The 22,529-nt window shown below is 41.0% G+C and overlaps 3 protein-coding genes across 11 annotated transcripts in view; 1 reads left to right on the top strand and 2 right to left on the bottom strand.

Moving 5' to 3' along the window:
• STXBP4 (syntaxin binding protein 4) overlaps positions 1–4,482 on the bottom strand; it is a 204,714-nt gene extending 200,232 nt beyond the window's left edge. For 3 of the 9 annotated variants that reach the window (XM_065908597.1, XM_065908589.1, XM_065908590.1), the window contains exon 1: positions 4,386–4,480. The gene's annotated coding sequence lies outside the window, so the exon portion shown is untranslated. Of the gene's footprint in view, positions 1–4,385 lie in introns of all 9 variants that reach the window. The other 6 variants (XM_065908592.1, XM_065908598.1, XM_065908594.1 and 3 more) reach the window with 4 other exon arrangements.
• COX11 (cytochrome c oxidase copper chaperone COX11) lies at positions 4,460–10,445 on the top strand. Its single transcript, XM_065908601.1, has 4 exons — positions 4,460–4,894; positions 7,801–7,956; positions 9,644–9,769; positions 10,155–10,445. The coding sequence occupies exons 1-4, from the start codon at positions 4,544–4,546 to the stop codon at positions 10,368–10,370; spliced, it is 849 nt and encodes a 282-aa protein (XP_065764673.1). The 5' UTR covers positions 4,460–4,543; the 3' UTR covers positions 10,371–10,445.
• Positions 10,446–11,130: 685 nt separating this feature from the next.
• Positions 11,131–22,529, bottom strand: part of TOM1L1 (target of myb1 like 1 membrane trafficking protein) — a 61,139-nt gene continuing 49,740 nt past the window's right edge. Inside the window, exons 12-16 of the mRNA XM_065908599.1 lie at positions 18,237–18,288; positions 16,482–16,587; positions 15,849–15,930; positions 12,244–12,309; positions 11,131–11,659 (exon numbers count right to left, since the gene is read on the bottom strand). Coding sequence (XP_065764671.1) covers positions 12,252–12,309; positions 15,849–15,930; positions 16,482–16,587; positions 18,237–18,288 — 298 coding nt within the window. The 3' untranslated portion in view covers positions 11,131–11,659; positions 12,244–12,251. The remainder of the gene's footprint in view (positions 11,660–12,243; positions 12,310–15,848; positions 15,931–16,481; positions 16,588–18,236; positions 18,289–22,529) is intronic.

Below are 22,529 nucleotides of genomic sequence, written 5' to 3' on the forward strand. Positions count from 1 at the left end.
GATACACTGAAGGGTTGCCTGGGAAAAAAGAATGGTCAAAGGGAAAGCTTTGTTGGTTTCAGCGACATTAACATTTGCATGGGGTTTGAGTCTATGCTGTAAGGAATTTAAAATATGAAGCGTTTCAACCTAAAAGAGATGACAATCTAGTGTAAGAACTAAGGTAGTTAACATATGAAAAAAAAAAAAAACCTGACAAACATTCTCATAACACAAGAATAAATTTTCAGAATCAAAGAATCTTGAAATTTTTGTGCCAAAGTAGAAGAGTCAGAAGATACTTTTTGATTTTTTATTTTTTGGTTTGTAATTTTGTGGCCCTGTGACCACAAGTTAATCAATTACTCTTTTAAGGTGAACATCATCACTCACCTGGACTACTGCAATTGCCTCCTAACTGTTCTATTTTCTTTTTTTGCTCCCTTCCCTTTAGTCCACTCTCCATTCCAAAACCAGCATCTTTTTAAAAATGTGAATCAGATTTCACTTGTAAGGTTCATATTACTTTTAGAATTAAATACAAACCCTTGATACTCCAGTTAAAAATAAATTAAAAAAAATATAAACCTTGGACATGGCTTAAAAGGCTCTATTACCTGGCCCCGTAGACCTGCTCTGACCCATTTCTTACCAACTTTTCTTCCTGTTCACAATGCTAAGAACACACTGACCTCCGTTTTGTTTTTCAGTGGTAAGTAGCTCTTTCCTGCCTACCCGCCTTTGCATGACTTAGAATTGTCATTGGTAGGTTGCTCCTTATCATCACTCAGGACTAGGCTCAAATAGACCTTTCTTTAGTGCCCCTCCTCCTGACTTTCAATGGCTGTACTGATTGTTATCTGAAATTCTTATGTATCTGTTACTTGCCTTTCTCCTGAGTCCCTTCAGCAAAAGGACACATTCTATAACTGATCTTCTTTAACTTTCTCTGTGCTGTAGCCCCAGTAGTTAGAACAATGTCTGGCCAACAAAAGTACAATAAATAAAATGTTGAATGATTTGAAGTCATTTAACTTATCAGGATTTTAGTTTCCTCATCCACAAAATTGGGATAATTATAACTACTCTGTAACACTGAAGAAGCTGAAGTTGAACAGTTCTATGAAGACCTACAAGACCTTTTAGAACTAACACCCAAAAAAGAAGTCCTTTTCATTATAGGGGACTGGAATGCAAAAGTAGGAAGTCAAGAAACACCTGGAGTACAGGCAAATTTGGCCTTGGAGTACGGAATGAAGCAGGGCAAAGGCTAATAGAGTTTTGCCAAGAGAACACACTGGTCATAGCAAACACCTTCTTCCAACAACACAGCAGAAGACTACACGTGGGCATCACCAGATGGTCAACACTGAAATCAGATTGATTATATTCTTTGCAGCCAAAGATGGAGAAGCTCTATACAGTCAGCAAAAACAAGACCAGGAGCTGACTGTGGCTCAGATCATGAACTCCTTATTGCCAAATTCAGACTTAAACTGAAGAAAGTAGGGATAACCACTAGACCATTCAGGTATAACCTAAATCAAATCCCTTATGATTATACAGGTGAGGTGAGAAATAGATTTAAGGGCCCAGATCTGATAGAGAACCTGATGAACTATGGATGGAGGTTCGTGACACTGTACAGAAGACAGGGATCAAGACCATCCCCATGGAAAAGAAATGCCAAAAGGCAAAATCGTTGTCTGAGGAGGCCTTACAAATAGCTGTGAAAAGAAGAGAAGCAAAAAGCAAAGGAGAAAAGGAAAGATATTCCCATTTGAATGCAGAGTTCCAAAGAATAGCACAGAGAGATAAGAAAGCTTTCCTCAGTGATCAATGCAAAGAAACAGAGTAAAACAACAGAATGGGAAAGACCAGAGAGCTCCTCAAGAAAATTAGAGATACCAAGGGAACATTTCAGGCAAAGATGGGTTCAATAAAGGACAGAAATGGTATGGGCCTAACAGAAGCAGAAGATATTAAGAAGAGGTGGCAAGAATACACAGAACTGTACAAAAAAGATCTTCATGACCCAGATAATCATAATGGTGTGATCACTCACCTAGAGCCAGACATCCTGGAATGTGAAGTCAAGTGGGCCTTAGAAAGCATCACGACGAACAAAGCTAGTGGATGTGATGGAACTCCAGTTGAGTTATTTCAAATCCTGAAAGATGATGCTGTGAAAGTGCTGCACTCAATATGCCAGCAAATTTGGAAAACTCAGCAGTGGCCACAGGACTACAAAAGGTCAGTTTTCATTCCAATCTCTAAGAAAGGCAATCCCAAAGAATGCTCAAACTACCGCACAACTGTACTCATTTCACACGCTAGTAAAGTAATGCTCAAAATTCTCCAAGCCAGACTTCAGCAATATGTGAACGGAGAACTTCCAGATGTTCAAGCTGGTTTTAGAAAAGGCAGAGGAACCAGAGATCAAATTGCCAATATCTGCTAGATCATCGAAAAAGCAAGAGAGTGTCAGAAAAACATCTATTTCTGCTTTATTGACTACGCCAAAGCCTTTGACTGTGTGGATCACAATAAACTGTGGAAAATTCTGAAAGAGATGGGAATACCAGACCACCTGACCTGCCTCTTGAGAAACCTGTATGCAGGTCAGGAAGCAACAGTTAGAACTGGACATGGAACAACAGACTGGATCCAAATAGGAAAAGGAGTATGTCATGGCTGTATATTGTCACCCTGCTTATTTAACTTATATGCAGAGTACATCATGAGAAACGCTGGGCTGGAAGAAGCACAAGCTGGAATCAAGATTGCTGGGAGAAATATCAATAACCTCAGATATGCAGATGACACCACCCTTATGGCAGAAAGTGAAGAGGAACTAAAAAGCCTCTTGATGAAAGTGAAAGAGGAGAATGAAAAAGTTGGCTTAAAGCTCAACATTCAGAAAACTAAGATTATGACATCTGGTCCCATCACCTCATGGTAAATAGAAGGGGAGACAGTGGAAACAGTGGCTGACTTTATTTTTTTGGGCTCCATAATCACTGCAGATGGTGACTGCAACCATGAAATTAAAAGACACTTACTCCTTGGCAGGAAAGTGATGACCAACCTAGATAGCATATTAAAAAGCAGAGACATTACTTTGCCAACAAAGGTCTGTCTGGTCAAGGCTATGGTTTTTCCAGTGGCCATGTATAGATGTGACAGTTGGACTGTGAAGAAAGCTGAGCGCCGAAAAATTGCTGCTTTTGAACTATGGTGTTGGAGAAGACTCTTGAGAGTCCCTTGGACTGCAAGGAGATCCAACCAGTCCATCCTAAAGGAGATCAGTCCTGGGTGTTCATTGGAAGGACTGATGTTGAAGCTGAAACTCCAATACTTTGGCCACCTCATGCGAAGAGTTGACTCATTGGAAAAGACTCTGATGCTGGGAGGGATTGGGGGCAGGAGAAGGGGACGATAGAGGATGAGATAGCCAGATGGCATCACCGACTCAAACGGCATGAGTTTGAGTAAACTCTGGGAGTTTGTGATGGACAGGGAGGCCTTGCCGTGCTGCGATTCATGGGGTCGCAGAGTCGGACACGACTGAGTGACTGAACTGAACTGATAACTACTCTGGACGTTAGCAATAAAGCCTGTTTACTAAATGTTTACACTGTGAAAATGACTTCACATGCGTATCTTCATATATACTGTTACGGTTTTTATTTTACAAGTAAGGCCTTTAAGTTTTAAAGAGGTCAAAAAACTGGCCTAACGACACAAGGCCATAGTGAGGACCCGGGTATGAATGTAGACCTGTGTAACCTCGGAATCTGATCTCTTATAGTTCCTTGCAAGATGCTTCGTTTCATTATGGCAAAATCGGCTATGCCGTCCTCCCATTGGGTCTGTAGGAGAACTGAAAAAGGCTATTACATCCCCCGTGCGTTTATTTTTCAAGATAAGCAGTCCATTCCCTTCAACCCCTCCTTAAATGATCCTCACATCCCGGTCACCATCCTCTCAAAAACCAGTCTGACGACGTTTCTCCCGCCCCAAAACTGGTTAATCTTTCACTGGGCAAGCGGTTAATGGACAGGAGACCAACAGAAGCCGATTCCCAGAGGCTGAGAAAACAAAGGTGTGCGAGGGTCCAAGCGGGCTGTGGTTGACACAGGAAGGCTTCCCGGGAGATAATCCGTGAGCCCAAACCCAGGACACTGATAGCGGACCGGCCACCAAGGGCTCGCGCGGAACACGGCCGCGGGCGGACGCCACGGCGAGACAAAGCCTGCTGGGGGCTGAAAATTCCAGGGACACAAGCCTATGTGATGATGGCGTGCACGCGGAGGAGCGCGAGGAATTTTCCTGAAAGTAGGTTAAACGGATACTGGAGGGAAGCGAAGTGGGAGGAACAGTTATTAACAAAAACGCGAACTTACCCGGCCACCCGGCCTCCGTAGCCCGACCACAAAAGCGGCTACCTGAGGAGAACCGTAGCCTAGGCAGCGGCGGGCTCAACCCAGAGCTCGCGAGACCGAGGAGACCTCGCGAGATCCGGCCCCCTCCCCCTGACAGGCGGGCGCGTTTTCTGGGCGTCATGGGAGGGCTCTGGCGTCCGGCTTGGAGACGTGTCGTTTTCTGCGGGTGGCCTTGGAGCCACCTTGGGCGCCCAAACAGGGCTGCCGAGAGGGCAGAGCCGTGTCTCAGGCCGGGGAGGAGCGGACCGGCGGGTACTGAGCAGGGGCTGAGGCGGCTCGGGACATGGAGGCGCCCGAGCCCGGCGGAGCAGCCGCTTCGGCGGCCGAAGAGCACGAACCCCTATACGCGCTCGCAGGAGGAGGACTGGCGGCGGCGGAACAAGACGGTCCTCACCTACGTGGCCGCGGCGGCGGTGGGCATGCTGGGCGCGTCCTACGCCGCCGTGCCCCTTTACCGGCTCTACTGCCAGGTAGGGCTGGCGCGACCCGCCGGGCGGCCCATCTGGAGGGGCGGAGGGCCGGGGCGGTTCCGTAGACCGCGGGGCCCGGTGGGAGGACTGCCCGAAATTACCTCCCAGAGTAAAACGGGCCTTGAAGTTCATCAAGAAAGCTAGTGACAGAGTTGCCGGCCCAACTCGAGCTCTTGTGTTCTTGCCCATAGCCCACTGCCGAGTGAAATTCCCTGATCTCAGAGCTACCACCCGAAAGGTCTGCAGCCTACACTTCTATATCCAGCAATCTCCTGCTGCTCACACGTCTTCCTGCTTTTAAAATGTATTTATGTTCATTCCCTCTGAAACACATACAGGTTCTGTGCAAAACTTAACCCTGGAAACGGGAGTTTGCTTGCTTCTTCTGCTTAAACTGGGAGTAGCTTTTTATCTGTACGAACTGCTGGACTTTGTATAGATGATTTAGGACTCCGAAGCTTTTCTCCTTGTTAATATGAAACTGTAATGTCCTTCCGCCGGGCTCCCTTTTAGATCAGAAACTCTAGTGCAATGGTTTTTCAAAGTGCAGACCCTCCCACCAGCAGCAGCATCATTACCTGAGAGGGGAAGTTGAGTACAGACTGTTGGCTCCAACTCCAGAACTGTATAATCACGAACTCTGGGGAGCCAGCAACGTGTATTTTAGTTAAGTTCCCTAGCAGATCTTGATGAAGACTAATGTTTGAGAACCGCAGGCACAGGGCTATTTCACCTGTTACATATACATGTTCTGCCAAGTTCTTAAGCTGCTTTTGGCATTAGGTCACCTGTGGAGCTTCTTAAACGTATCAGGGTTTCCCTACCTCAGAGATTCTGATTAGGAGACCTGGGTAGGGTCCAGGAATTTCTGTTTTAAAACCATGCCGTGAATGAGAGCTACACATTCAGTAACAGAGGGTTCCCAAACTTTGTTGTACATCGGAATCACCAATAATAATGAAACTGGAATCTAAAGGACTTTTTAGTCTCTTAATATCAGCATTTATATGGGAAGGGGCAGTGGCTTGATTGCTGGAGGATGAGTGTAGAATGTGAGTTAATGTTCATCACAAGCTAGCCTGGACCAAGCATGAATCCCAAAACTACCACTGATGAAATCATAAACAGAACGGAATCCAAAACATCTAGTGTAGCTCTCCCCAAACCACGGGGCATGGACAGGGGGAGGTGGGTGGTTGATTTTATTTTCCAGGGAATATTTAACTATCTAAAGACATTTTAGTTGCCACAACCTGGGAGGTGAAGGGGGAGGGTGCTACCTAGTGGGTAGAGGTTAAGGGATGCTGCTAAATGTCCAGCACTGCAGAGGATAGACCCCTCCCCCACCCCCACCAAAAAAAAAAAAACCAAAGAATTATCCTATTCAAAATGTCATTAGTGCCAAGATTGAGAAACCCTGCCACAAACTGAAATGAATGACAAATTTCATTCACATGGGTGAAAGTGCAGGGCAGGAAAGTAAAAATCTATTGTGGTTTGCAATCCTAAACTTAAATCACAGTTGGATGTTCAGTAGTGACATTTCCAAAAGAACATCTCCTTTAATTTTTGGAATCACAGAACTTTAGAGCCAAAAATAAGGGATTATGTAAACCACTTCATACACCAAGCTCATTTTCTGAGTATGGAAAGTGTAGCCCAAAGAAAGTAAAACTTAGTTTTGGGAGCTACTTAGTGACAGAACTAGACTGGAGCTCAGGACATTTTCTTTTCAGGGCCTTTTTCTATTCTTATTTAATTTTGGAAATTACCACTTACTAATTTGAAGACTGTATTCAAAGACTATCAGAAAGAAAACTTTCAAGTGACTCAGGTTCTTCAGAAATAAGCTACATCTTAAAAGGTAGCCTTCTTGAACACAAGAATAGGCTTGCTCTCTGATTAAACAATGGTTTATAAAGGCTTGCCTTCTGATGTGTCTTGCAGGGTTGTAATGTAGTTTCATAATGTGTGGCAACCAGTTTAGTGAAGCTGGTTGACTTGTTTAACAAGCTAAGTTAGTAGTACTGTGTTTTGCTGGGAGTCTTCCATAGCCTCAAATTTGGTATTTTTTTCCCAGTATAGTAACAGATTAATTATCCGGAGACCAGAATTCTGGCAACCTCAAGCATCAGAAGAATGATGACCCTGGAAGTAAGGATTTTTTTTTTAAGCATCTCTGATAAGGAAATAAGTAACAGCAATGAAGATAGGCAAGAAGTGTCAGACACAGATTATCCTGATGCCTTATGATTAGTCCATTGAGTGGCCAAAGAGATCAGTTTCTCTGATTAACTGATGATACCTATGTAAAAGCTGTACAGTACCAAAAAATACAGAAAACATTTACAGAAACATTTTACCAACATGGCAAAATACTTAACGATGCTTGAGGAAAGCAGACTATAGAAGTAAATCTACAAATTAATCTGTACACTAAAGGTTATGATACAGAAAAGGACCAGATAAGAATGTGGAAAATGGAATTAAATAGTTTTATTGAAATGACAGCATTGTGGGTATATTTTATTTCTATTAATAATAGTTATGAAATACTAGCAATAGCAAAAACGTCATAAACTAAGATGTTTAGTGAAAAGTTCAGCTAAAAATTCAGAGCTCTGTTATCAGTGGAGAATCCATTCTCTTTCACATGATTCATTTTTGATCATTTTGACAACCAGGTGGTTACAGAAAAATATGACTTTAACATATATAGACCCTTGACACCCAAAAAGTGGTCAAATCATTAGCACATTCATAGAAAAATGGTCAGTGATAGTATGTAAACCTTGCTGCTACCGGATTATTGTTTTTAGATTTCGTTTCATCCAGTAAATAGGTCATCAGCACCTAAAACTACTGTACTTTTCTTTAGCATATTATGCCTTGTTATCTTTTCCTAGACTACTGGACTTGGAGGATCAGCAGTAGCAGGTCATGCATCAGACCAGATTGAAAACATGGTACCTGTTAAGGATCGCATCATTAAAATCACCTTTAATGCAGATGTGCATGCAAGTCTCCAGTGGAACTTCAGACCTCAGCAAACAGAAATATATGTAAGTGCTTAAAGCAATGCTTAGAAGATTGTTTTTTCCAATTTAAAGATTGATTCTTTCATCACTTACTGTTTCACAACTTAGGAAACACTCATCTAAACTTAATTTCAAAATACTGACAGATTCCATTACTGTAATTCTTTCATTCCCACAGACTACTTTTTGACAGTGTACTACCCCTAATGTAACAAAATATTCTTTTAAGTTACATGGCATCATAATAAAAGTCACTTTGGAGCAATGGGAAATGTCTTATTTTTATTAGAATCATATTCTAATATGTTCACTAAAAAGTTCTCTGGTCACCAGTCTTGAGAGTAGGAACAGCTGTCCTGGTGTATCAGACATTAAAAAATATGTCTGCAATGCAGGAGACCCGGGCTTGATCCTTGGGTCGGGAAGATCCCCTGAAGAAGGGAATGGCTACCCACTTTGGTATTCTTTCTTGCCTGGAGAATCCCATGAACAGAGGAGCCTGGCGGGCTACAGTTACTGGCATTTCAAAGAGCAGACACAACTGAGTGACTGGCACTTAAACTTATTTACCCCAGGTAGAGATGATATAGCAAACTGTTGAAAAACATTGGTTACACTGGAAAACAGTTTGCTGATTTACATCAAAATAGCCCTCTCTCTTAAAATAAATTTAAGGATTTTTGAAGTAATCATGCTAAAAAGTTATAGTCTAGCTCAGAAAGACTATGCACCTTAAAAGTTGCCTAACGTCTTACCTAGAGGATTTAACTGAAATTACCTCATGAACTGAGGAATAGCCAGAAAAGTTTAATTGTAACTCTTATTGGAAAACTATGAATGTTAGTGCTTTCCCAGGTTAGTAATCCTGACTGAATCTCTTCAGTGATTGAGGGTGTTAAAGATTGTGGTTCTGAGTATTAATTCCAGTCACAAAGTAGTATACAAGGTATTAGTGGCTAATCTGTCAGTGTCCAAATACTTCAAAGCTTGCGATTTATTTTATCCATTATTTTCTCTCAAAAGAAAAGTATTAGTGCTTTTTGCCTAAATAAAATTTCTATTTAGTCAGTTTTACTTTGGTTATACATATAATTTACTCTGGTTGTAAACTAAGTTTAAGGTTGGTAACGTTCTCTAAAAAGTGAAATGAAAGTCGCTCAGTCATATCCAACTCTTTGCAGCCCCATGGACTGTATGTAGCCTGCCATGCTGCTCTGTCCATGGAATTCTCCAAGCAAGAATACTAGAATGGATAGCCATTTCTCTCTCCAGGGGATCTTTCCAACCCAGGGATCAAATCCAGGTCTCCTGCATTGCAGGCAAAGTCTGGGTCACCAGAAAAGGGAAGCCTTTTTCTAAAAAGAATCTTTAATCAATTTATATAATATTCAGGGATATGTATTAAGAAGTTAAGACTTGGCTGTTCTTGGACACATTTTAAATAACTTCATCTGCAGGTTACCACTTGAAGACTTCAGACATACAAGAGAACAATCCGTAATAAGTATGTGTAATAGAGCAATGGTACTCCACTGACATGCAAGTAACATTTGAAGATCAAATATTCTTGGGTAGCATTCACAATTTATTTTGCTGACTGTTAAAATTAGGTTAGGTATTATGGTCTGAAATGAAGATAATGACTAATTTACTATGGAATGCAGATTTGTAAGATTTAAAGTGTTGATAATGTGTATTTTCCTTAAAACAGGTAGTGCCAGGAGAGACAGCACTGGCATTTTATAAAGCTAAGAATCCTACTGACAAACCAGTAATCGGAATTTCTACATACAATGTTGTACCATTTGAAGCTGGACAGTACTTCAATAAAATACAGGTATAACTAAATGCAAATGTTACAGAATGTGATAAAAGTACATGAGATTGTTTGGTACTAAATTTATTGCAGTGTTTTTTTAGAAGATACAAATTTTTCAAAGTTCATTTATTTTAAACTTCAAACCATTTTTTCATTGCTTACAATAATTATGCAGAGGTTGAGAGCCAAACTATATGGATATCCGTTTTTTTAAGATTAGAAGAATTTGTTGATTCTCGATCTTTAAAAGCAAAACTCAGATGAAAGATGCTGTTATCCTATCATAGAATTTAAAGATTATAATTAACAGTATGCTTATTAAAGCCAATAAATGAAGCATAGTTTCTATTCTAGGTAGCAGAATAGAAATACTAATTAATGAATACTTTTCTATAACTTTTAGTGCTTCTGCTTTGAAGAACAAAGGCTTAATCCACAAGAGGAAGTAGATATGCCAGTATTTTTCTACATTGATCCTGAATTTGCTGAAGATCCAAGAATGGTGAATGTTGATCTCATCACTCTTTCTTACACTTTTTTTGAAGCAAAGGAGGGGCATAAGTTGCCACTCCCAGGCTATAATTCAAATCACCAATTAAGTCCTCCTTCAAATTTGTGATTTTTAAAAAATCATGTACCTTGTCATCTCAGAGAAGTATTTAAAATAATATAAAGCCTACTGTTTTAAATGTTATGTACTGATGGTTCTTTTCTTCCCAACTCATTTATCCTACTTAGAATGTATGAGTTCAAAACCATGTATGTTGGCAGAAATTTGATGGGTTCAGCTCCCCTTGTAGGTTATCAGCACTTCGTACATGTAGCAATAAACTTTTTATTATTATTTCTCAAATGGTTATTTTCATTACAAACACTCACTATTTTAAAAGCTCAAAATGAAAGAGTAATCACTGAGCCCTAACAGCTTACCCAAAGACTACATTTTGATTTCAAATCTGACTGTAGTTTCCCTTTAAAATCTAGAGCTATTTTACATTCAGAGTACTAAATAAGTACTTTGAAATTCTGGTACCGTGAAATTTAAATAAAATGCATTAAGTATATCTAGTAGGCTTCCAGCATTTCTTGTGATAATTCCAAGTCCCCAGATTTTAAATTGTAAGTGGGATTGTGAAGATTTACTAACATCAGTTCCTCTGGGGGAAAAAAAAAGTTCTTGAACTGTTTTAATAGTAGTTCATTTGTCATAATTTATGACAAAGGAAAGTACAAGTTATCCTGAATGTTTTCCAGTAGACTTTCTTCCAAAAAGACAAAAACGACCATTTAGTGTTACAAAGAATTGTATTTAAAGGCAACCAATGTAGAATCCAGTGACCTCTTGAGGGTACCTGAAATACAGTTGAACTACAATCATCAAAGCTTTCACAACTTATAATTCTAAATAAGAGTGTTATTTATAAAGAAGTGCAAATTGACTTTTACATTCAACTTTAGTTAAATAAAGGCACTCAAGTATTCTTCCTGAATAATACAGTCGTGCTTTCACTTACTAACAATTATTTTGTCCTGAAACAGTCTTCATCCACTCTTGCCCCATCTCCTGTAATGATCCTAAATGTAGGAAGGCCTGTGAAAACACAAGGTGCTGCACTTAACCTGGTTGGCCTAAGTACCATGAACTTTTGTTCTGCCTACGTTTTAAGGGAATATATGTCACAACCAAGTTCTTCTGAGATAAAGCTCAAGCTGCTGTCAGAAACCATATATGTTACTCTGGAACTGTGACTCTTCTGTCTAAACCACGTTAATGCAGAGGAAAAATGTTCCACTGTGGTTTTGAGGTTTGGGAAGGTCTTAACTTCTGGGTCTCAAAGCTGGACAGGGTCCCCCTTTTGGAAAATTGGCACCCATAATGCTGCCAGTGAACTGGTCATCCATTTCCACCTGGAATAAAAGAAGAGTCAATGATCTCCATCCTTTCCTCTTTCCCCAGTCCTTGATAACTAGACAGCCACAGTCAAGTAGAGAAAAGGTGGGAAAGTAGTACATACTGCTTCCACGAGGGAAGTGTGAAAGGAATAAATATGGTTAATAGGTTACTGGTGGCTGTGTGCATTTATTAGTAAATAAATGGAATGATTAGTAAAGCAACAGACTCCAGACCAACCTAGATTAACAATAAATGGGTTCTACCAGTCCCAGTCAGCAAGTATTAACTGCACATAGAAGACAAATCTGATTCTAGTGCTAAGAATTTTTTATTGATCAGCTGTTTTTGTTAGCATTAATATTTTTATACCATAAACCAATTTCTGCATTCCCAAGATTTATAATTTTTAGCTAACATGGTCACAAAGAATCTATCTCATTGATCATTACAATTTGAGTGCCATAGGAACTTGTGTAATACTTCACTCATCAAACTGCCAGACTGAGACGGCCCTTACAAAATGTAAATAATAAATGTAGAAAGTGACAGTTACACTAAAATCGTGTGGGATGGAAGGTGTGTGAGTTGAAGTCTTTACCTCAACAATCACTGCGACTTTGAGCTCCTTTGTGGTGGGTGAACATCAATGTCTTCATAAATAGCTCTGAAACAAACACGCCATCATGGTAAATTGATAAATATGATTATAGATCAATTTCAATGTACTATTTTGGCTTTTAACTGCCATCTTAAAGCAAAAATCTGGTGCCCTTGTAGGTGTTGAGGCTATATCAATAAATAAAAACAAAGGTCTCTGCCCTGAAGCTTACATTATAAAAACTGTTTTAGATCCTAATGCTGCTGTTCCCATGCATCTTACAAATATGTATCTTGTATAACCGTCTTATAATTTAATGAGAAATATGGCTCAAATTTGGACAGCTTGCTTTCTGCTTTAAAAAAAAAAAGCAAAAATTGTTCAGCTTTTCCTGGCTTAAAAATATTAGAAATTAATATTCTATCTTATTTAACCAGTCATCTTTGTACTTTGTACATAGTCATTTTTCTGTGATAGTCTTCATTTGTCTTAACATGTGTCTACAGATAGAAAATATCTGTACCTACAAATATGGCATTAATATACACAGTATAGCAACACATGACTAAGAAAAAAAATCTCATAAAAAAAGCACTTTGAAGACATAATCACCAACTTCAAGAAGTGCCAGCATGGTCCAGAAATTCTAATGTTTCTCTGTTTTGTCTTTCATTTTCCTCCTTCACTCTACTCAAATCTGACGCCCCTCCTCTCAGTCAGAGAAACCTCATATCTTAATAAATTAAATGTCTTTACGTGGAAACCTGATGTTCCCATCACCAAATCTTCAAGTCTGTTTTCATCTGCACCATCATCTACTTTTATGATCCTATCTATTGACCCCTGACTTCTTAAACATTTCACTCAGTCTCCCTCCCTGAATTTTCAACCTCTTATTCTCTACCTCAGGATTCACAGATGTTCCAGCATTTCCTATTTTATAAAATAATACAGTCCTTTATCCCATGTCTACTTAATTGCCTCAGTAATATTCTAGCTTGCCAGACCACTTTCCCCAAACCCTTTGTGTTTTAAGTTTCTTTATAAGTTACCTGTGGACTGTCTTCTTCATCCCTTTTTAATGCACTGAAATTTGCCTCTGTCCCTGTCAACTTCTACTGAATCACTCATGATCTGTTACTTAGTCCATTATCTAGTGTTGAGTCCTTGTCTGTCTTCAGCAATGTTCATCACAGTTGTGCACTCCCTTCTTTTTGTTTCCAAACTGAGATTTCCACATCTGGTAATATAGGTTTCCTGTTATTCTCTTTTCTCTTGACTTTTCCATTTCTCTCCCCCATTGGGCCTGCAACACTTGATTCCCAAACTTGTCACTACACTAAAAGCTGCAGGTCTTAATTTGAATGTCACTGCTCAGGCTTTCTCTAGCCCCCAATTAAATCAGTTCTTTCTTTTATATATTGTCAAGTCAGTATCTTTCATACTGTTAACACAAACTGCAAATACATGTTTGCCTGCTGATTTAATTTCTGCCTCCTTATTAGATTTGCCCCCCGTAAGGTTCAACATGATAAACTAGGCACCAATCATTTTCCCTTGTACATAGTTAATTTTCAGTCATTTGTCAAATGAGTGAATTGTGTATGTATATGTATATTCATAAGTGCTATACTCTATGTTCTGCTGGAGTAGAAATTCTTAACCTGGGGTTCATGGACAACCGGTGATGTGATAATCCCAGGACTTTCATGTAAGACTTTATGCTTTTCCTTAGGGAGAAGTTCCCTGGATCTCATGGAACGTTTAAAGAGACTGAGACACACTACCACCTAGAAAGTAAGAACTATAGTGGTGGTGGTGCTTCTTCAGTCCTGAAGTCGTGTCCAACTCTTTGTGACCCCATGGACTGCAGCATGCAGGCTTTCCTGTCCTCCAGAATCTCCCACAGTTTGCTCAAGTTCATATCCATTGAGTTGGTGATTCTATGTAACCATCTCATCCTCTCCTGCCTTCTTCTCCCCCGTCCTCAATCTTTCCCAGCATCAGGGTCTTTTCCAGTGAGTCAGCTCTTTGCATCAGGTGGCCAAAGTTTTGGGGCTTCAGCTTCAGCATCAGTCCTTCCAATGAATATTCAGGGTTGATTTCCTTTAGAATTGACTGGTCTGATCTCCTTGCAGTCCAAAGGACTCTCAAAAGTCTTCTCCAGCACCACAGTCTGAAAGTGTCACGAGATTTCAAAGTGGTATGGAGTTCCAAAACTTCAGCGCTCCAGCTTCTTACTATTTCTTACCTTTAATATCTCCTGGAGCACCACATCTACTTACAACTATCTCATAATTAACCAGATTATAATAATCTGCTTCCTATTTGCTTGGAGAAACGAGCATACCTAGTTTAACCAGTTTCTAATTCCTTAAACCACTAACATATTCAGTGATATTTTATCGAGCAGAATGAAAGTTTCCCAATCCTGTTAGGAAAAAATATTTAATGAACTCCTAAGCTTATCATAATAAGCCTGGGACTGTATAGTGGCTGCCTCTTTAAGATGAGACAGGTTCTGCAGGCCCACTTCATTCACTTATAAATCATTCCAAAACATCACTACACTGAGGGTGTGGACCAGGGGGTTGGGGTCAAAACCTCAAAAGCCTACACATGTCAGGCAGATCAGATGAAGGTATGTGGGGGGCCTGGTGAACTGAGACAGTGCAGCCCCAAACTATGGCTAGCATGTAAAAATGCAGGCCTGGCATTGTCATATCAAGCATCCAGAGGTTCAGATAGTGAAATATCCCACCTTTTAACTTGGCAATTAATTTTTTACATGCATATTTAAAATTCACATAGGTCAAACAAAACAGCTGCAGGCAAGATACAGCTTGCAGGCTGTTAGTTTCTAAATAATGATTTTTATAAAAATGCTTTAATCATTTTAAACAATTTTGGAGGTAACTTTCAGTTAGTCAAAATATATTAAAACTAATGAGCCTGTGTGTGCATGCTCAGTTATGCCTGACTCTGACCCCACAAACTGTAGCTCACCAGGCACCTCTGTCCATGGAATTCTCCAGGCAAGGATATTGGAGTGGGTTGCCATTTCCTACTCCACTAATGAGGCTACCACCCATAAATATTTATATATACTTGACCAATATGAAATCACAAAATAATGTTGCTTTAAGGATTCCGAGTTAAAAAGTGATTTTTACATTAATAAGCACACTGTTGTCATAGGTAGTGAAGACTAAAAACAAGTTCCTATGTAAGTTTTCTCTGGCATCAAAGAACAACTAAAATATCCCATGAACATGGTACTTAAGTCATCAATCAGTGAATAGTGCCTTTCTCGAGCTGGAGAGAATCTGACTTTCTTCCAAGGCATCTATAAGGAATACACTCATGCACATGATGGTTCTGCTTATTTCTTAGTGTGCAACCCCAGTGTTTTTAAGTCACAAGGCCAAGAATGACAAGACCAACATTAAGAGCAACAACCACCACAAAATCTCATAAGTCACTTTTATATAAGGTCATTGATTTCTGCAAAGGCCTAAACAAAGTTAAATGTATAACCAAACCCTGTGATCTCTGCTACCAAAGGGAACCAAGACAAAAAAATAATCATTTTGTAAATGACTTACTCTGTGGTGACGGCAGGAGCTAAGGGGTCAAACTCCATTACTTCACAGTAACTGGGTGGCTGGAGGTCATTCTTTGTCATCGCTGTAGGCAACAAAAAGAAACACACTGTGCTTTTTGGGGAGATGCACACAAGTGATACTCTCTCTACGACTCTGACTTCAAACAGAAGGTGCTAACGAACACCTGACAACCAGAAGCAAGCACATTGGTGGCCCTGTGCTGCTGCCGGCTACAGCAAGTCTACATATGGCCAAACTCAGACTAAAGGTTCATTCACTGCAGCACTCAGAATACAGGCTTCAGGGCAACACAAGCATCCCCAGTCTCCTGAGGTCAGTCACGCGGCTTCCCTTAAGGCTCAGCGGTCAAGAATCCACTTGCCAAAGAAGGAGATGTGCCTGGATCAGAAAGACCCCCTGGAGAAGGGCATGGCAACCCACTCCAATATTCTTGCCTGGGAATCCCCATGGCCAGAGGAACCCGACGGGCTACAGTCCATGGGGTTGCAGAGTCGGACGTGACTTAGTGACAGATGACAACAACAGTCTGTTTTTAGTTACCAGTAAATCTCTAGCAGACCCATTATTCTCATAAATTTCCTTATTTGGTGCAAATAATAAGGTCTTAAGTACCTGGATGATTGCTGGGCAGAGGTGGCAGTCTCTGGTTTGATGGTGTTGCTGGAACAGTCTGTAGGCTAACTGGCTGCAGTAATACTGAATTTGAATGTTCCAGAAACTGAGGAGAGCAGAGCACACGTTCAAATAAACATTCTAAGCTTTTATGATTTTGATTCCTAGCCTTCCAAGTGGCACTATCCCAAGAACCATATATTCTCAATCAGATAAGAATTACTAATGATTAGCTATTATTTTAGTTTTTAAGGTAATATCCCCTTACAAAACCTACTGCTTCTCTGCCTGGCTTCATGCCCCCTGCACCTTAATTCTCATATAAAATGTAAACTTAAACAAAATATATTGCTTAAAAAAAAACAAAAACCAGGAATGTATGGCTCAGTTCAGAGTCTCCTGTCTCACACTGAATATAAAACCTTGGTCTCAAAGAGGCAAAACCATTAAGTACAAAAAAGCTATCTGTCAGAACTGGTCAGGAGAATGCCTCACCACTGGGGACATGGACCAGAGCCCTGTGGGTCCTGCGATTATCTGAGGGGACACAGGTCATATGCTCTGAAGCAGGCAGAGCCAGTGCAGCTGAAGCAGAGTAGGCCAAGGGAGGGGGCCGGACGCACAGCTGCAGAGGCCATGGGAGAGGTCAGAGCGGCTTCTCAGACTTTTATTGAGTAAAGTGGAGTCAGAAAACCACAGGTGGCTTTAGAGCAAATGAGTAACATAAACTTTACTCTTAAAAAAAGATTGCACTGGTTTCTGTTTGGAGAACAGATTGTATGGGTGGGGGTGGAGAGGGAGGCGGAGGCTGGAACAGGGCAGCCCTGCAGGAAGCCACCGCAGTATCCATCTGATGCAGCTTGCACGGGTGCAGCTTGCACGGGGACGTAAAGGGGAGGTGGGAGGAAGTGGCTGGATAACAGATATATTTTGAAGGCAGAGGTAAAATGGTAGAGGTCAAGCACAGTTTCCCAAGGTCTTTGACCTGAGCAACTGAAACAGTGGTCATTTGCAGAATGGGGAAGATGGCAGGAGGAGCAAATCGGGAGCTGAGGCTGAAAGAAAGCAAGGGGAGATGTGAAGTGGAAGATGGAAATGTGAGTTCTGCACGCGGGGAAGGGGTATGGACTGGAAACAACTTGTAAGTGCTCAGAGTCTGAGTGGTATTTCATGATACAAGACCAAAAGACCAGAGAGGAAAGAATGTGGGCAGAGAAATCTGAGGCCTGACTCCCGGGGTCGCCAACACTGTGAGGCCGGTGGAGGAGAAGAGGTCAGCAAAGGGGTGCAGAAGAGAGCAGCAGAGAGCCAGAAGGGAGCAGTGTCTGAAAGCTCGTGTGCAGACAGGAGAGGTGACCGACTCTCAGCTGCTGACCAGGTCGGGTGAGCACTGAGCTCTGCAGGACCAGTCAGTCATCGGGAGGTCTCTGGTGACCTTGCCAAGAGCTCAGCCCCTGGGGCGGCTGAGATGAGAACTTGTCTGAAGTCCCTCAGAGGACGGGAGGAAAGAGAGCAAAGACAGCAAACAAAGAGTTCCAAGGGGATTCGGATCCTTTACTATCTTCCTAACGGAAGTGAGACTATACTTATCTTAAAAGATTAAAGAGGCAACAAGGAAAGCCCTCACAAGGGCTTCATTAACACCTTATGAAGAAATTTTGAGCAGAATGTGCAAATTAAGGACTGGGAGCTCCATTTCAGCACGATAATCTGCTCCCTGGGGTCACTGCCCAGGAAGGTCTCTTCATTACTTACACTCTCGTATGTGTGACTTGATGCGAGGTTTTGGCTGGTCCTTTGGGCAAACCTAGGATAGTGTGATAACACAGCATGATTACCCTACAGTGAAAACACAATGCAAAAAGACGACCTTCCTGGTCTAAAAACAATACCCAAAATGCACCTCCAGACGGCACAGAAGTATTAATTTCACAGAACAATTGCCAGTGGCGTTGATGCCCACCAGGTCACAATGCCCAAACACCAAAGAGAATGAGGACAAACGCCCGAGACCCTGGCGCGCGCACTCTATCGGTCAGAGCAGAGCCTTCAGTCTTTGCAGGAGCAGCTGCCACCCCACCGCTTCTAAAGGATGAAAGGCAAGGCAGAGCGGAGCTTAGGACGCGGGGACAGTGTGAAGTTGGAGTAAACACACTTGCCCTGTCTCTTTCACCAAATGCAACTATAAAATCTGGACAGAAGGCATGGAATAAGTATCTGAGAACTGCAAGGTACATTACAGGCTAATTGGGAAAGAAGACTTGAATTGGATTATCAATGAATTGTTGGTGAGGTTACCATGTTCTGCCCCTCTGGGTATTTCCGAACTGGCACGCAGGGCAGCCTACAGCCCAAATGGACAGTGAGGATGTAGAGAGCTCCAGGAGAAGACGCTCTTTCTCACTCAAGGAGCAGGAAAGGGAACCCGAGTGCCCAGAGTGTGCGGGGCAAGCCTCGTCCCTGTCTTCCTCTTTGTCTCTCTGACCCCCGGGCAATCCCACGGTGGCCGCAGGGACTGCAGCGGCACGGAGCCCGATGGGGCTTACACCCTGATCTATGCATCCATGGTTGATCCCAATCAATGCTAAGATGTTGAGAGATGAACACACAGCCTGCTGTCCAGGCCGTACAGTGACGACTGGGTGGCACAGGCGTGGGACGCATCTCAGTAACACTGAACGGCTTCGAGAATTTAACTGACATCAGAATGAAAGCACGCAGAAGGCAGGCTGAAGCTGCGGCATAAACCTCACTAGGCTGCCTGCTAAAATCAAAGTACCAACGTTCTCAGCAGGATTTACATAAGACCAGGTGTTTCATATCATTAAAAATGCTCAAGATACAACCCCAAATCACTATGCCTATGAAAAACGGAGAAAATTTAAACTTGCAAGAGAAAAGACAGCAGTGGTTGATACCTATTAATAGAGGACACAAATGATGAAATTATCTCACCATTTTAAAGCAACTATTACACAAATGTTTCAACAAGAAACCGTAACACTTGAAAAAAAAAAAAAACATTCAGTAGAAGTTCTCAGCAAAGAAACATAAGATATAAAGAAGTTTTAGAATTAAAAAATAAAATTAACTAAAAATTTTAAAAAAACAGAATGAGAATGAGTTAAACAGCAAAATGGAGATGACAGAGGAAATCAAGTGAGAAAAGCAATGAACAGACACCTAGGGATCTATGAGACGTCAACAGATCCAATGGTGGCATCCAAAGTCCCAGAGGGAGGGCCAAGTACGTAGCGCCGAAAAGCATATTTGAAGAAATAAAGGGTGAAAACTTCACAAATTTGATGACAGAAAAATCCAGATTCAAGAAGTTCAGTGTAATAAGCTGAATGGAGGCTCCCAAAGAGTTATGTCCTTGTCCTGATTTCTGGAATCTGTGACTGTCACGTTATTTGGGAAAAGTCTTTGCAGATATAATTAAGGATACTGAGATGATGTTTGAGTGGGCACTACATCTTATGATATGTGACCTTAAAACAGAAAAATGGGGATCTGGGGAGGGACCTGAGAAACGTGGGGGAGAAGGCAATGTGAAGATGGAGAAAGAAAGCAAAGTGTGTGGCCACAAGATACAGAAGAAGAGGAGTGTCTACGCTCCCCAGAATGCGGAGGAGGGAAGAATGACTCCTCCCCTCAGAGTCCTGGGAGGGGACGCCTTGCTTCCGTTCAGACCTCTAGTCTCCAGAACTCTAAGAAGGTGAGTTCCATCACCCACTTTGTGATAATGTCTTCATGATAGCCACAGGAAACAAATACACTCAGCAAAACAAAGACAGCCATACTTAGACATATCATAATCAAACTGTTTAAAGTTAGAAAAAAAGAAAAGTTCTTGAAAGCACAGACAGAAAGAAGTAACACAGAGTCAACACAGGAACAAGAGTTTGAATGAACGTTAGATTTCTCATTAGAAGCCATTTAGGCCCGAAGACACTGGGGCCGTGTTTAAAAACTGCTGGAAGCAAAGAACCAGCAGCCCAGAATCTATGTCCAATGAGAGTACCCTTCAGGAACAACAATGAAAATGAAATACTCACATGAAACATACTAAGACGCTTTCACTGCCATCAGATCTAAAATGATGCTAAAAGAAACTGAGAGACAAGAGAGACGGTACCAGAGGGAAATGAAAGGAGAGCAACAGAAATGGTAAATGTCAGGTAAATATGGCGGACTATTCTACACTTCCTGAGTCTTGAAAATTTATTTCAGGGTTGCAAGTAAAAACTGTATTATGAAAAAATTGTAAAATAACTATTCATTGTCTGGTAGTGGTTTTTAAACATATATATACATAATACATATGATAACTATCATATAAAGGGGAGAGCTGTATGATAATAAAATTTCTATATTTCACTTCAAGTGGGAAAATACTGGTTTTAAATACACTAATAAAAAATGCAATTCCTAGAGCAACCAGTCCTCCCCTCCCCATATATAAACTGTACAAAAATATAATTTCATAATAAAATGTATATTGAAACATCCAAATAGCCCAAAATATGAAGGAAAGAGGAAACAGGAAAAAACAAAACAGCCAAAAAAACAGCAAAGGAAACAGACAGAAAAGCAAATCACACAATTGTGGTCCTAATCCAGACATATTAAATATAAATGGTCTAAGCATACCAATTAAAGACAGATATTACCAGAGTATATAAAAACGCATGACCCAACCATAAGTTATCTGTAAGACACTCACTTCAAATAGTTAAAAGTAAAAAGGTAGAAAAAGATATACCATGCAAATACTAATCAAAAGAAAGCTGGAGTGGCTTTGATTACAATCAAAGTAAACATCAAGGTAAGGACAATTTCAAGGGATAAAGAGGGACATGACACAAAGATAAAAGAGTCAATTCACCAAGACGACAACAATCCTGAAAGTAAATGCACTGAAAGAGCTTCAAAATACAGCAAGCAAACAATTTTACATAACCTTTCCAGAAATACCACGTACCATATGACTGTTCAGACCCTATTGTCAAAAAGACTGACTGTAACGACAGAACAGACGGTGGCTGCCGGGGGTGGGGGTGGGGGTGACTATAAAGGACTAGCTTAAGGAAGTTTTCTTGGATAATGAACGATTCTATTTTCAGACTGTGGGGATGGTTACATGCATCTATATATATGTAGGAAAAACAGAGAGCTCTGCAGCAAACAAAAAAAAGGCCAATTTTACCATATGGAAATTGTAAAAATAAAATTAGAGTGAAAAGATAAAAAAGAGAGCAGGTGTTGAAATCAGATTCACTTGAATCTGAATCCTCTTTCTGCACTAGTTGGACAACCTTTGTTTGGCAAGCTGATATTCCTCAGTCTTGGTTTCCTCGCCAGGACAGTGAGTCCTGGGGGTCCCTTCCTCGGAGCACTGCAAGGAACACTAGATTAAGGAACCAGGGAGCGCTTCTTATTCTTAGCCTGCTGCCTGATACTAAGTAGACTATAAATATGACTTTATCCTATCATCATCACTGCTTTTCAGGAATCCTTTCCATTATGAGAAATTCCAACACTCATTTGTTCTGTAATAAATTATACTGCAAACAAAAGAGGGGTGGGGAAATCTTAAGACTGTAAGATATTTTGACAGCTGATTGTGCCTCTCATATGTAATCTTTGGGCTTCCCAGGTGGCTCAGATGGTAAAGAATCTGCCTGCAATGCGGGAGAATCAGGTTCAATCCCTGGGTCACGAAGACCCTCTGAAGAAGGGAATGGCAACCCACTCCGGTATTCTTGCCTGGAGAATTCCATGGACAGGGGAGCCTGGCAGGCTACAGTTCATGGGGCTGCAAAGAGTTAGTCACAACTGAGCGACTTTAACTTTTTTCTACAAGTAATCTTTCACACAAGATTCAACTCAGATCCATGCCTTAGGTAACATTAGTGCTTCAATTTCCAACACTATAAAAAACTGGTCTAGTGATAGTTTCACTCAGGTAAGTTTTCAAAAATTAGAAAAAAATATGTTCAAAAGACATCACCTAGAAAACAAAACAGATGTTACCCATTATCTTTC

This window comes from Muntiacus reevesi, chromosome 18 (assembly GCF_963930625.1).
Source record: "Muntiacus reevesi chromosome 18, mMunRee1.1, whole genome shotgun sequence".
NCBI classification, from domain to species: domain Eukaryota; kingdom Metazoa; phylum Chordata; class Mammalia; order Artiodactyla; family Cervidae; genus Muntiacus; species Muntiacus reevesi.